A 15,946-nucleotide genomic window follows, 5' to 3' on the forward strand; every position below is an offset into this window, starting at 1 on the left:
CTGGATTTTGCTTCATAACTCATGTATTTAACAAATGTAATATTAATCAGAATGTCATGTTTAGACTAGTGGGGTCACATATAAGATATTATTGTTAAGAAATGTTTTAAGGTTGACTTCCGCTTTAAAGAGTCGATTTGTAATCGCCTGAACAATGCTAGCGTCGAGTTATCTGCCTTGAAACCACTTTTTCTCGTCAAGAAGCAGCAAGAAGCCGTGCAGCTGGCTTGGCTTCAAATGTGGATTCTTTTTTTCTCATTCCAGCTAATGCTAAGGAAGTTAGCCTGTTTCTTTGACAGTGCTGTAGGATCGATCACACTGCCCCCTATGGGTCTGGAGTGACATGTGATGAGCTAGCTTGTTTGGATTGGACAAATCAAACCTTTCGAACTTAAGGGGCACAAGTTTTTAAAAGGACACTAAAAACTAGAGAGGACAGCAGCAGAAGGAGCGTAAAATGATGACTCTCAAACAAATTAGGTACTCTCAGTCAGGTTGAATTCGAGCAGCTGACTGTCAAACTTAATAAGAAATGAATGTATCCAGAGTGGTAAGGAAGTAGAAAATGCCTGGTAAATTAAAAATGTCCATGATGTGGAATTCTGCAAATATTCTGTTAACCAACCTTCAATTTTGTAAATTGTTGGTTCCCACTAATTCCCACATAACACAGGTGTCAAACTCCTGTCCTCGAGGGCTGGATTCCTGCATGTTTTAGATATTTACACCTGATTCAAATTAGCAAGCTTTTGAAAACCTTGCTGATGAGTTGAACATCTGAATCAGGTGTGTTGGAGGAAGGGAAACATCTAAAACGGGTGCTCAAGTCAAATCAGGCTTCTGCAGAGCTTGCTGATCATTTGATTCAAGTGTGTTGGAGGAGGGAAACATGGAAAACAGGTTGAATAGGGGCTCGCGTGGACCGGACTTGGGCACCCCTGATCTAAAACATGCAGGATAGGGATTTGTGACCCCTTGTATATGTTTCCCTCCTCCGACACACCTGATTCAAATGATCAGGATCATTATCAGGCTCATGCAGAGTTTGCTGATGAGCTGATGATTTGAATCAGGTGTGTTGGAGGAGAGAAACATCTTAAACATGCAGGACTTTGGGCCTTCGAGGGCCAGAGTTAGAGACGTGCCATAGAAAGTTTCAAACTTTTTTATTTCTATTGCTCGATGATGCGAATAAATCCTGCCAAAAGCCATTTCATCCAATTTGCGTCACCTTAAAAGTTTACCTTGAGAATAAAAATAAATGAAATGAGTATTAATCCCGTAGTAATGGCTGTACTGTGAAACCGAAGAGCAGACAATTGTCAAGCAGTTTTTGGCACTGACACTTGTTCATGTTTGCTGAATTCACACCTCTCTTTTCTGCACAGATGGGAAGTAAAGAAGTACAAATACTTTGTTACTGTACTTGAGTAGTTTTTTTCAGTACTTAGTACTTTCCTGAGCCTGTACTTTCTTACTTTTACTTGAGTAATTATTTGAGTGAGCACTTTTACAAAGGTTGTTTTTGTGTGAATGCTGAAAAGCGGTACAAATGCAATATTGAATACTAATCATTGTCAAATTATTTCACATCCATTTCTTTTGATGTCATTCGTCATTATTACGTGCTTATTTAGTTCTACAGTATATTCAAAATTCAAAAACAACGCATGCTTTCAGCTTCATACCTCAACATTCACTACAATTGCATACAATGTCACAAATTCTTCTACGGCAGCAATGGCCAAGTGGCTAGTGCAGCGGAGTTTTGATGGTTCGAATCCCACCTTAAACAGATTACAGTTCAAGTCTTCTTTTTATTCATTTATCTTTCAACTACAATTCATACTTTGTCACTTTCAATTTTCTTCATAAGCATTCAGCTTAGCATTCAGCTTTCAGCATTCCCACGCAATTTCTGCAGAAATTGCACTTCACACAAGTACTTGTACTTTTACTCAAGTAGAGAATGTCAGTACTTTTCCCATCTTTGCTTTCCTGATAGCTGCAATTGGATAATGCAGCATAGAAGTTGTGTATGGAAAAGGAATGATAATGAGAATCTGTGCACTGTGGCAAAAAATAAAAAACCTTGGTGTAATTATTAATACTGTTAGCTGATAGTTTTTGGGTCATCGGTGCTCAACTTTTGTTCTCAAGCAGAGTCTAAAGAGAAACCCACAGCAGTCCTGATGCTTTAAAAATTTCCCATGTATCCCAAACAGGAATACCCTTCAAGGGTCAGTGTCCACTAAAGGCATGCGGGACATCCCAGAGAAGACGATTGGCACAAAAGTTACCTCTTCCAGTCCAGAAGATGAGGATGGCGGGCGTTGCATTGCGCTCAACTGAGTTCCCTCTGAATTTGCAAAGAAGGTGCGCTGGCAATTTGTGGCAGTAACAAATTTGAGACTTTTGGACCCAGTCCCAAAGGCCCAGACACCATTTTGAGTGTCCGATTGGCTGCCATTCCTAACGTCTGTGTCCTTCGAGGATTACCTTCATTTCATAGTGAGGCCAGGATGCGTGAGAAGGATATGACGACGGAGAGGCTGGTCTGGCCGACACCGAGAAGCAGAGCCTCCAGCGGTGCCATGTCCTTTCCTGCCACGCGGTACACGCCCGCTATCGCTGCGCCTGATGGCAAGAAGAGATGCCGCAAGCACGAACCGATTAAACACAGATAGTGGCAGACGGGGATCAGAACCGATGAGTGAATTGTAGCGCTGCGTTTAAGAATAACAAATAGAATAGTCGATCAAATCAATTTTTCTTTTCGAGCAAATATCAAAAATATAAAAAAATTACAAATATATCAAAATCCTTTCATTGCGTGACCTATATGTAACTCAATTGAAAAACATAAGGGGAGCAAAAAATATTTGTGATAATGTGGTTGCATAAGTGTGCACACCCCCATATCTGTGTCCAGAATTAACATTCCGCACACACCTACCATTTAAAGTACTTCTAATGAACCCCAAATAAAGTTCAGATGTTCTAGTAGGCTTTTTACTGACATTTTTTGCTTCCTTGCTGAACCCTGAAGATGTTGTATTTGTAACTGCTCATAACGCCCTCCAGCTTGACTAATGCCCAAATTCAGCTGAACAAAAACAGCCCTGAAGCATAAAGCTGCTAACACCATGTTTCACTGTAAAGTGCGTGTGGTGTTTGTGCCAAACATATGTTGTCCCTTCTGGAATTCTGGCCAAGAAGTTTGCATTTGGGAGATTTGTCTGCCGTGAACACAACTACTAATCACGAAAAGAACATCCAAAATAGGGTGAACCTTTAGGGGGGATCCAGCCTGCTGTTATGCATACGCAACCTCTACTTTGCTTACCTTTTCTATTTGATGTTCTGCTTAATGTATGTATGTGCACATCGAGGGTAAGTGAGGGTGCAGACAGTCAATGGTCAGCGCTTCCTTATTGCTAAACATTAATAATATATCGTCTTGTCTATTTTAGGAGACGAGCTTGAATCAGCGACAGGGAGCGATTCGATCGGTGAACAACTACTATTAGATTTAGCTGAACGGGAATAGCAAATAAAAGATATCGTAATATGGTAACTTTTCACTACAATACTATTACAAACTATGACAACGATAGTAAACTTATGGTCAAATTAAAGTGTGTTAATGAGGTCAAATTTAAGTGCTAGCTCCGCTAACATGAATGCTCAGCTAAATCGTTGACATGGGGAGTATATGTGTCATGTGAGATGGCTGCTGAATGCGCCACATCAACACACTAATTAAGAAAATGTCTATGGCTGGGTTTAAACACACAAAAAAATCGAATAATTAATATCAAATTGATTTTCCTTTCGAGCCTGATATTGATTGATAAAACCATGAATCGATTATTTTAGTATCTCTTTTTCACATAAATTCAAGAGAAAATAGAATTTTGAAGGCCACATTTTTAGTATCTCACCGTTTTCTTGAAATGTACTGTTTACATAAATTTAAAAGTATTTCCTTATATTTATGAAAGACCTGACTTATTACATTTTAATACAGTTCCGAATCATTTTAATTTACATTTACAATTATTCAATTAGAATTATGACAATATTTTAATCTCATCCTTGCTGATGTCAATGTTTGTGTAACCCCTCAGTGATTATAACATGTTACTTTCATTAATAAACTCAATTGTTTAACCAGTTACTGCCTCTGCAAAATTCAATTTGGAATTGAATGTTTGTGGAGTTTTGATCATGCCCTTGATATTTGAGAAGAATTAACTCATTCACTGCCATTGACAGCAATAGATGTCAAAAATTAATTTGAACTATTTCTATTAGTTTAACATTTTTTTCCATTTTTGTTAACAAGAGTATGAAAGCCTAGAATTTTTTTGGGGGTACATTTAGAACAGATATAAAATTTGTGATTAATCGTGAGTTAACTAGTGAAGTCATGCGATTAATTACAATTACAAATTTTTATCACCTGATGCCCCTAATTTTTAATAATCTTTTCTTTATTTTATTTTATTTTTAAGAAAAGATTATTAAAAAGTTAGGGGCGTCAGGCGATTAAAATTTGTAATCGTAATTAATCGCATGACTGCACTAGTTAACTCACGATTAATCACAAATTTTATATCTGTTCTAATACAATAACAACAAATTCTAGGTATTCATACTCTTGTTAACAAAAGTGAGAAAAAAATGTTAAACTAATAGAAACAGTTCAAATTATTTTTTGACGTCTATAGCCGTCGATGGCAGTGAATGAGTTAATGTTCTATAATTAATCAATATCGGATTAAATTGTAGTGACTCGAATCGAATAAAAAACTTACAATCAATACCCAGCTCTAAAAATGTCATTTGACTGATAAAGAATTGCTGCCTGAGTGACAAAATGGCTGAATTACGGTAGCCAGTGGTGAATTTACCCAAGTGCCATTTATGGTCAAAGTCCTGCTCTGGAGTCTCAGTTGTTAGATTGCATAAAAGGTCATGTCAGACTACATATTAACAATGTCATTTAATTAAGATCGTGTAATGAGCTAAACGCGTGGATTTATTCATTCTAAAACTTTAAATCACCAACAACAAAAAAGGCTTGGGCTGTCTAAAAACTCAATTACAATCACAAACAGCTGCTTCTGTCCTTGTCAGCTCCACCTGTAGCTGACGTAAGCAGGCAAATACCCGAAGCTGTCATCATCAGGCTGAACACTGCTGAGCTCATTAAAAAAAAAGAAAAAAAAAAGATGAACAAGCACAGCAAATAATACATGAAGCAACAACTTACTGGTGATGACGCCTCCGGAGAGGGAGGCCAGGAACCCCACGCTGACCAGCACAACGGTGATGAGGCGACCCCTCTTGTGACGCTGCAGCATGACGAACATGAGCAGCCCCAACGCCCCGTGGACGAACAGTGAGGAGAAGAGACACCAGAGGAACACCCAGTACCACATCTCTGACGGGGAGGTAGACAAAACATGGAGGATTAGTCATGAGTCCAAAAACACGTGCAAGCAGAAAGGGGGAAATACTAAAACAGTCGGCGATGACATGGTGCCTGGATTCGGAGTGCCTTTGCCCAAATGTCCAACAGTTCAAAACAGTTCATTGGAATTGAAGTTAAAAAAAAAAAGTGCAATAGCCAAAATTGAACGACCATGAGCTCAGACAAAATTTTCTGGAAAATGTAAAAAAAATTTGAGTCATTGCTGATGATTCGCAATAATACATGATGTCAGAGGGATGTCTCATCAAACTTCAGCTGAGTGAGCAAATTCATGTTTTGTTTCGTTTTTTTAGAACAGGGTTGGGCAACTGGTGGACCCGACCACAATCTGACTGGCTTTTTGATTCATTTTCACCCCCCCCCCCCCGGCCCAAAAAAGATGACATTTTGGAGGGATTTTTGTTTACTTTTTTACAAACCCAGAAAATTCCCCAGAAAATGCTGATAAACATTCAATATATTTTTTGTAAATTGGTAAAAAATAAAATAAAATAAAAACTAGAGTAAAAAAGAAAATATTGCAAAATTAATCTCAAAGAAATCTCAGTGTTAAAGTGTCAAGTAAAAACAAAAATGCAAATTAAAAAGTGCATTTTTGTGATCACCATGCACTGTCAACAAAACACAAAACACATCAAATTTTAAAAGGCCTTCTGAAATAAATGTGTCACTTTTGCGGGGTTGTAATATCACCATTCACCACTAGAAGGCAAACACAGCTTTGTTGCACTTACACTGAGTTTTATACTGCCCTGTACCACAACACGAGTAGGCCTAATATTTTTCTTTGCGGATTTGATATGATATGACAAACGTAGTACCTCAACATAATTAAAATATTGTGTAAGTTGATTCCTGTGAGAAAAAAAATTGCACAAAATGAAGTCTCGTAAAAAATCATGGGGGGGGGGGAGCAGTAGTAGATTTAAATTTAGAAGCATTAGCAAAGGTAATAATTAGGGTTCCAGAGCTCAAGCCCAAAGGGCAATTATTTTTTTATATCCGTTTAACCTAACTTCCCGAGTGCTTGCGTATATTTATTGATCGAGCGATGTGCCTGCACAGATGCACAGTGGCTCTTTTGTCCCGTGTGACAGCACGCGCTGTTAAATCTGTGGCTGTTAAAGCCAACCACTCAGCCGGGGAGGAGGCCAACGTCCGAGACGGGACGGAGAGAACAAATACAAATCAGATGCATAGAGAGACATTCTGTCATGCTCCATTGGGATCCCTCAACTCGATCTGGTTGCACAGGCAGAGCATCTGTCGCCCAATTAAGCCTGGCTGGATTTACACTGAGCTCTTTTTGAGAGTGAGAGGAACCATAGGCGGAGCAGGATCACAATCACCTCGACTGCTGTTGGCCTCTTCCCCGAGGCCAGCCATGGGTGGGCGGGATATACAATGCAACGCCCTTTGAGAAATGCAAACTCTGGCATTTGTGGATCTCACTCTAGTTTGTCTATCCTTCCTTCCTTTAGTCTTTCCTCTGGTCTCTTGGGGTCTCCCTAATTTGTTGGAATTTAGATGTTTATTGGGTTGGTGAAAAATTCTGGTTTTGTAACTGTCTGGTTGCTGCTGGATTTCACTTTGTTTCATCTTTCTGTTCTTTGATCCTTCCTCTGGTCTCCTGACAACTTCATGACTCTGGCGGGACTCTGAAGTATGCGGTTAAGGTGAAGGCTATGGGATTTTTAACAGGTTTCAGGTGAATTAATGAGAACAAAATCAATTATTTTTCAAGGATGTGTATGGGGCAGATATTCTGCTTTTGGAGTGTGTAATCAAGGTGTGTGAAATTTCACACTCCCCCCGCCGCCCAGTTGCATTGAAAGAAATCATCTGACAAGTGCTTCATGTTACACCAGATGCTGCTGCTGACATTGTCGCACATATAATGATGGGGTGGGATCTGTATAAAAGGCGAGGCAGTTAATATTATGGCTCTGGTATGTCAATTAAGTGGTATCTGTGTATAAAATGGGCGTTACCTAAATGTCAAGTACAGCATTATTAATCACAGTTTCAAATATACTATTCGAGCAAAATACATTTACTATCGTATCCAAGTAAAATATATTTTAAACTGTATTGGATGAAACGCACCTGCTTGTACCTTGACGGGCAACAAGTTCACAATGGCTTAAATTAAAACCAAAAAGATATATTTGAAAAATAAGGACACAATCTCATACACAAGTTTATAAATCCCAATTTTCATGTTCTTCTTGATACTTATTCTGCATGGCACAGGTCACTCCATGCCAAATCACCCAGTGGGTAAAACCAAGCAGATTTTGATTTTCATGAAACCTGCTGTACTTGTTGATAGTAGTCAAAAATGTCACTAAAATATGCACCAATCTTCTCAATGGTTGCATATTATTTGGAATCCTTGTTGGTTTCCCTTTCCAACAATTCCTGTATTGTTAAGACTGACCCAATAGCTCTTGAGCTACAAGGATTCGAAAGAAGGTGGCCATGCTCCTTTTAGCCCAAAATAGTAAAATTCGGTGGGCCGTAGCTCTAACACACCTACTCCAATTGACTTCAAATTTGAGATTTAGTGTTGTGCCATCACTATCAACAAGTACACCAAGTTTCATTAAAATCAAGATCTGCTTGGTTCAAATTTTCAGATTCAGGATTTTTCCTGGTTAAAATTAAGGCAGAGGTGGTATCACCCTGACTATGATGGGTGACTACCGAGACCAGATATCGGTATTGGTGCCAATACCAGTCTTATTTTAAGGTATCGATACTCGTGGCGGTGACCTATACCATTTTCGACCGCCATACCGCAGCCATTTTACGATCAAGGACTAGAAATGAGAAATTATATGAAGACAAAGTTGTCATTCATTTTTGCCATTTTTTAACTACAATCATTAAAAAAAATCATTCACTAGACAAATTTTGTGATACACCGAATATTCGGCCACCGAATTAAAATTCAAGCCGAGAGAATATGGCCGAAAGAGGTGATGTGGTGACGCAAGCACAAAAATAAATAAATAAATGCTGCAAGCAAGTGTCTGTTTGAATTAAACACCAAACACGGGAGTGAGTGTCCGCCATGCCATGCCATGCTAAATACTTTAGCTAATCTTAGCACTATTGCTATCAACAGTTTTAAACACGGAAACCCTAACCGCTATCGCCGGGTGGCTACAGACCTGTACAAGATGCTTTGCAGTCCGTTCCCAAAGCCGATTAGCTGGTGCGAAGAAAAGTATTTATTTATTTTTAAACGTTGGTGAATATGTGAATGTGCCAATTTAAAGTGCACCGCACCTTGTCCCGCCGCACGCACCCGTGCCCGTCTGTGCGAACTACATTGACTATAAAGTGCAATCGCACCGCCAGAAAATGCTCAACCCTCGTTTGGTGTTTAATGTACCATTAGCCAACATGCTTCGGTGTGGGCACATTTCAATTTATATTTTGTGTACTTCGCCTACTGCCCGAAGCCAGCTGGGAGAGGCTCCAGCACTCCCCGCGACCCTTGTGAGGACAAGTGGTTAAGAAAATGGAAGGATGGATGGGTTTGGACATGTCCAGAGGAGAGATAATGAGTATATTGGCAGAAGGATGCTGAGTTTCCAAATGCCAGGCAGGAGGTCTAGAGGAAGACCAAAGAGGAGGTTTATGGATGTAGTTAAAGAGGACATGAAGGTAGTTGGTGTGAGAGCAGAGGATGCAGAGGACAGGGTTAGATGGAGGCAACTGATTGGCTGTGGCGACCCCTGAAGGGAAAAGTCGAAAGGAAAAGAAGAAATGCAATGATAGTAAAAAATTGGCATAATTTTTTTCCGGCGTTTCGGTTTTCGGCCAAGCATTTTTCATTTTCAGCTCAACATTTTCATTTCGGTGCATCCCTAATTAAATTGTAAATATAGTTCAGCGTTGTTGTAAAACACTATTATATTCATTGTATATACTGTGTTTTTATGACTTTGGCGATGGCTGGAGCGCGCCACGGCCTCTGCCTTGCAACCAGGAAATGGGCGTGCGCAACGGTTGCTCCATGATCTGTTTCTTCTTCGGTTGTTGCTTCAGGTCTTTCCGGTGCACTGCTGTTGATATAGCACCTCCATAATGGCGCAACACTGCGACTGCAGTTAAAATGCGTTCCTGCCGAGCTCAATCAACACAGCTGAAGGGCTCTGTTGAGCGATATCAGTGGCTCAGGCTGGAGGTGGCCGCCTCTGAATTTTGTACACAGGATCAACCCTGGGGTGACATGGCATGGAACGACCCTTTCCTCAAAGTAGTTCCAAGGAAAGCACCCATAAATTGTAACTTTTTGCCCGTCTCATATTACGGATTCCTCAAGTAACAGACGTGGTTTTGGTCAATTTTATTATTATTATTTTCCTACTATTGAACTAAAATTAATCAGGCATCAGCACCACACCCTTTCTAAATGTGTTACATATTTTATTCCAGAACTGCTATTTATTCTATCATTGTGGTGGATGGGTTGAAGAACCAAAGACAGGAATACGATCACACTAATCAATATTTTTGCAAGACTTTGATTATGTTGATTACGTTGATTATTCATACCAGTCGTAGTTAAGGTAAAAAATATGCTCAATAAAAGAGCAAAAGTAGCAATCGTGTATTTATACAGTACAGTGCGGTATCATTTGTATACTAAAGGGCCACCAAACGAACCAAACGGCGGCAATAAAACATAAAAAAGCAAAGTGACTCTCAAGATGTGGACTATAGTTATACCACTTATCAGTAAGTACACAAATACATGAGGACATCCACTAGAAGAGCTGTCAGAAGCTATCAACACAAAACTGTTATCTTAGTAAAGGCCTCTATCTCTTGTATTGGATCTTATTACATTGTGCAGGTGTACCAGTGAGTGTATTGCTGCCGTTTCCCTGCACGCGCATTCTCCCTGTGACCCCATTTCATGTCTCAGTAGGTCATTTTTCACCTGGTTGGCTTGGTATGGGGGGAGATCGGGTGGCAGTATTCTACAGCCTTCTCATTGCCGCTCTCTACGCTGTGCCTCAGCTTCCACGCAGCTCTGCATGCGCTCGAGCTTTCTGCTGACTCAGCGTCATCGACTACCTCTTTTTCGCTCATGTCCGACACGTTGCTCAACACGCAGGATGCAAAGCGAGCGGCTCAAAAAGGTGGCAGCGCACTGTCGCAATCGGAAATGACTACATGTTCTGTGACTCGGTCTTTTAATTTTCTGCTGAGAGAAGTTCGCAGAATTGTTTATGACAGAATAATCCTCATTTCCTGAATACAATTTGTAAGCAAGCAAATGCTCAAACTAATACTTGTACATTTCACAGTTTTGTTTTCATATTGTACAATCTGGTGATTCCCAACCAATGCGTCATGGCACATTAGTGTGCTGTAAACTATATAAGTTGACTTTACATAGTGTATCTTGCTTGTCTAAGCAACATATAGTGACAGGAAGAACAAATAAATACTCTTCCACTACATGGCTATTAACGTGTATCAGATTTCACAAAGAAATCAATTTTTCATTCTCACGGGTGGCAAGCTAGACAAAGGCACAGACACATCGTTTAGTTCACAGAGTGTGCGCACCCATGTCACGAAACCCAGCGGCTTGAAAAATCATTAATTGACTTATAGTAGTCATATGTGCTAGTCTGTAACCATGCGAGCACAAATATCTTGTTACACATATTACGCCTTCATCCCAAATTTGAAAAACATGCTTGTTATGTTAGTTTAATTGAAAACCAGAAAATAAAAAATACGTAAGCTGTGATTGGCTCGAGCTCAGCCACAACCCCTGTAAGGACAAGTTCTGTAGAAAGTACTGCAAAATAATGTAAAGTATGTTTGTATACAGATTTCAGATTTGACCTCTTAAAACCTAAACCATAAAAGTCTCAAAAAATGTTCCGTTGTGAACCTGAAAGTGGAAATATTAAAGATAGACTACGCACTTTTTCAGGGCTGATACCGATTATTAGTAGTCAATGAGGCCGATATTTACTTTCACTAAAAAGGGAAATATTGGTGCCAAAATAAAAATACAATCTACAACTCTTAACTTGGTCAAAATGTTTAAAAATATATATTTATTGAGCAACTTTTCAGAACTGCCAAATGTTGAAGTTTTTGTTTTTTATCTTAGACAATATTTTTAAATTTTTAACCAAAAGTTCAAGGGGTCTTAAAAAAATGTTTTCTACAGTAAATAAAGTTTTCTAAAATGTCAAAATAATGTTTTTTCTATTTTCATTTTGTTATCTTAGTTTTTTAATTTCAAACAAAAAGAGAAGGTGCATAGACTTCCCACGGTCAGCAGCATCTCTTATAAAGTTTACTGAAAATTCAATTAATTGTTCCTTTAAGTTAACATAATTTTAAATTATCTATTAACAGCTGTCAGATAGTTTTTTTGTTTGTTTTTCCAAGGCCGATGCCGAAATTAGTTTAAAATGCTGAATAGCGGTGCTGATAATCGGTATATCGCTAGTAAATCTTTAGTGAAAAAAATATTCATTTTGACTTATATGAAATTCATTACATTTGATGAAACCTACTTGTACAGGTAAAGTTAAAAAGAAATACACTTTCTAATCCCTACTACTGTCCATAGAGTATGTTCACCATTTCCAATTTATGTTTTGAAACTTCTCATGACCTTGTTTGATAGTAATACGTCAGAGTTTGTATTAAAGCACACAAAAGCACTGACCACTGAGAAAGGCATCGATTTTTAAATTCTTCTCGCTAATGGCAAGCTAGACAAAGGAGGGATCATCATCGTTCAATTCACACAAGGGTGCACCCACGTCACAAAAATACAAATTAACCAGCAAACAACCAACATTTCTCATGTATCCCACTGCCTGACTCGAAGTGTCATTCATTCCCCTCTGGTAGTAATGCGTGGTAGTGGGTCAGCATGTGAGCACAAATATCACGTTACAACGCTTTATTCCGCTTTGAGTGACACTCCAGCGTCCACATCTGAATAACGGACGGCACCTTTGCATACCTGTGAAGTGCTGCAACGTCGTCCCTTGCACCCAAAGACTCAGCACTTGCTGCACCGATAGATTAACGGAATAATCCCTGTTTGTTGACATGTTTCTGCCACCGCCCGGGTTCGCACCCTTCTTTATCGAGTAGCCGTACTTGGCTTTAAGCGAAGGCATGGGGGAGACCGGGGTGGCATTGGCTGTGAGTGAGGCGGCTCTCCCCGGCGCGGCTCGCCTCGCCTCTACCGGTGCCTCTGCTTCGGCTTCGCGTCCGTCTCCGCGTCGGGAAGGGAAGGGCCGCTGGCTGGTCGCTTCATCCTCGGTTGCGGCGGAGTCGGCGGCGGTGTAGAGGCCATGATGGGGATGGCAGCCGGAGCTCAGACAGGAACGCGCACGGTCGCTCGTCCTACATTGACTAGCCCAGCTACATAACCCTTAAAGGGACAGGCGCCCCGTTTTTATTCTTCTTTAAATAAATAAATAAATAAATAAAGAGAGACAGAGACGCATATTACGTGGACATATTTCAAACTAAAGAACGGAAGAAAGGTCTTTGATGTAACTCTAGTAGTTACACTGAAGTCACTTACTAGCTAGACTTTATTTTTAGCTAGCTATCAATCAAAACAACGTGCTAACGCGCGTGCGAAACAACCGGCCGGCGCGACCTCTCCTGACTAGAAAACTCAGCCAATCAGAAAAAAGAACACTTTTACTTTCTTTCCTGCTTATTTTTTATTTGTATTTTTACAATAAATAAATAATTAATAATAAAGATTATTCAAGTACATCGCGCATCATTTGAGTCATAATGTTTATTTTTACGTTTTATGTTGCGAATGAAGACGTGGAAAAGCAGCTGGCTACTTCCGGGGCGTTGTCCATGACGAGGATAAATTTGAGGGAGCTCTCCATGGTTCTAAAGTCAAGTGTAAACCGTTTTTCAGAATTAATAACAATTTTAAAAAAGTATTGTTAAATCGAGTGGCTGAAATGTTTTGGCTGTAATACCACCACTATCAAAAGGCTCCTACACAAAATGTTATAAACAGAACGCAATTGTGCCACGTGTAAAGATCTGAAGCAGATCAACTTCAAAATAACTATCGATCTAATACTGACAAAAATACTAAATGCCAATAATACATTTAAAGGAAATAAATTATGGTAAATTCTGATGATACGTCACAAGTAAAAATGGCGGTCTTATCCGGTGAAAGGACGCTCTCCGCTCATTGAAAAGCATTGGACTTTGGGTCGTTATAAATTGATTTGTGAGGATTATTTTAATTTCAAAATGTGATGAAATGTCTTTTGACTATTGTAACAGTCTGCCTGGTTTGTACGCTAGTCACAGGCAAAAGCAATACAATACACTGTTTGTTTTCACTGAAGCATTGCAGAAATATCAGAAATGCCCGGATGTTATGAATTGTTATAGGCCTATGCATAAGCTGCTCAGAGAATGAACAAATGAATATCATACCACAAATACTGCTTATTAAATGTATACGCTTAAAGTGTGCAGATATCAAACTTAGCTTATTCTGGCCAATCAATCGGTGATGGCTAATATAGTTTCAGTTAAACTAGTGGCTAGCACTAGTGATTCTGAAGGCACTAGGCAGATTCAGTTGGCATAGAAGCACAGCACAGGCTGTAACACATTTTAGTTAAAACCGGCATTTTTTTTGCCCTGTACATAATATTACGTTTGTGTGCAAAGCAAAGATTTATTGCCTGCAATGTTTACAAAGCAAATATCAACCTTTGTTTCCCATCGAAGCTCGACTTCTTCACCATATTTGTTCACCAGAGCATATTTGTCCTACTTGATGTCAAGGGGAAAACATCTTTATGGTTCACGGCAAAAAAAGACTGCATTTATTTTGCCAAGTGCTGGGCAGGATTTGCAAAAACAAGAAATTAATCTTCACATTAGTGACCAATGTGGTCAGAATATTTGTAATAAATAAATAATGAATTTTAATGTCGATGTGGTTGTCAGTCGTAGCCGTAATTGTTTTTTGTCTGCGTAATATTTAATTTAATTGCTCTAGTTAGACTTCTAGGTAAGCACTTGTGCTTGACAGTTTTGAATTTTGTTCCAAAATATTTGCCTTCTTAAGACTCAGCCTACCCTCTCACTGCGTCGATCATTCCTTGAAGTTATTCGGTGCATAATTGAGCTCTTTCAATGTCCTCCAGGGAATTTCTTTTAGCTCGAGCAAAACAAGCTAACAACACATCAAATAATGCACACATTTAATGAGGTTCTGACTGCATGATAAAGTAAAGGTTTCATTAGAAATTGGCCACGCATTCAATCAATGATGTTTGCTGAAAACAAGCAGTTTTTATACCTGAACGAGTTGAGCATTGGCCAGCAGGTGGCGGCCTCACCTCACGTTGCACAGAGCCGTATATAGAGAGAGTTTGGCCAACTCGGCTTCAACAGGGTAACAAGATGGCGTTCATATGTCATCTGACCAGCAGTTGACCAATCACGCTGTGATTGGTCACGCTGTGACGTAGCATTATCATGTAATTAGCGTGGTAGCCTACTGCATAAATTATGGCTATGACGTCATTAGAATGAAATCCTAATAGCACAACATCTGTAACCAGCATTTTTTTTCTTCACAAAAAGAGGTATGTAACAAGTAATTTTAGAGCAGGTTGCAGATCGACCGTCTTGTAACGAGAGATGTGTTTTCAGAATAAAAATCACATTCAAACTCATGTATGGGTTTCTGCACAAATCTGCCACCATTTAAAGTGCCTCTGATAAACCCCAAATGAAGTTCGGATGTTCTAGGAGTCGTTTCCTGACGTTTTGGTAGTCACATATTAAAGCACAATCCATTATCCACGAAGAGCTTCCACAGCATGAAAGATATCTTATTTTTCAGGTAGCAGTAAGGATAAGAGTTTTAAAAGGCTTTAAATATAGGAAACAACATGGAACATCATCATCAAATGGATCAAATACTGCAATAATTGTGAGATAGAATGACTTTGGATCTTATTGGGCTAACATATGGCATAACAGTAACAACTTCCAAAATTGATGCATAGATGATCTCGGCAAAGTAAAAGTGCACACTAGCACATTTAGATAGATTTGTTAACAATATTTGAGTTCAACTCGTGAAACCTGGTAGCAAAAACAAGTGTTGCATGGATGTTTATTTTGTATATAATTAAGCTGTTTTGATATCCTCCACGGAATTTCTTTCAGCTCAAGGAAAACAAGCAATTAATACATCAAATGCCGTGCAGACTTAATGAGCTCCTGACTGCATAATAAAATAAAGTTCAAAATAGAAATAGGTCAGACAGCTAATTAATGATGGTTGCTGAATAAGCAGACGCGAATGTCAGGTAAAATGTCTCCCCTTTTAAAATTAAATTCCAGTCGGCATAACATATCAAGAGGTGC

The 15,946-nt window shown here is 39.2% G+C and overlaps 1 protein-coding gene across 1 annotated transcript; it reads right to left on the minus strand.

Annotated features, from left to right (window-relative positions):
• Positions 1-1,149: 1,149 nt before the first annotated feature.
• On the minus strand, positions 1,150-13,090 carry tmem170b (transmembrane protein 170B). The gene is made up of 3 exons (XM_086062337.1): positions 12,522-13,090; positions 5,279-5,449; positions 1,150-2,637 (listed from the first exon to the last, which is right to left on the minus strand). Exons 1-3 carry the CDS (start codon positions 12,679-12,681, stop codon positions 2,507-2,509), a joined length of 462 nt encoding a protein of 153 aa, XP_085918463.1. The 5' UTR covers positions 12,682-13,090; the 3' UTR covers positions 1,150-2,506.
• Positions 13,091-15,946: the final 2,856 nt, after the last annotated feature.

Source organism: Leptonotus elevatus, chromosome 19 (assembly GCF_054856555.1).
Source record: "Leptonotus elevatus isolate MCC_2025b chromosome 19, RoL_Lele_1.0, whole genome shotgun sequence".
Taxonomy (NCBI): domain Eukaryota; kingdom Metazoa; phylum Chordata; class Actinopteri; order Syngnathiformes; family Syngnathidae; genus Leptonotus; species Leptonotus elevatus.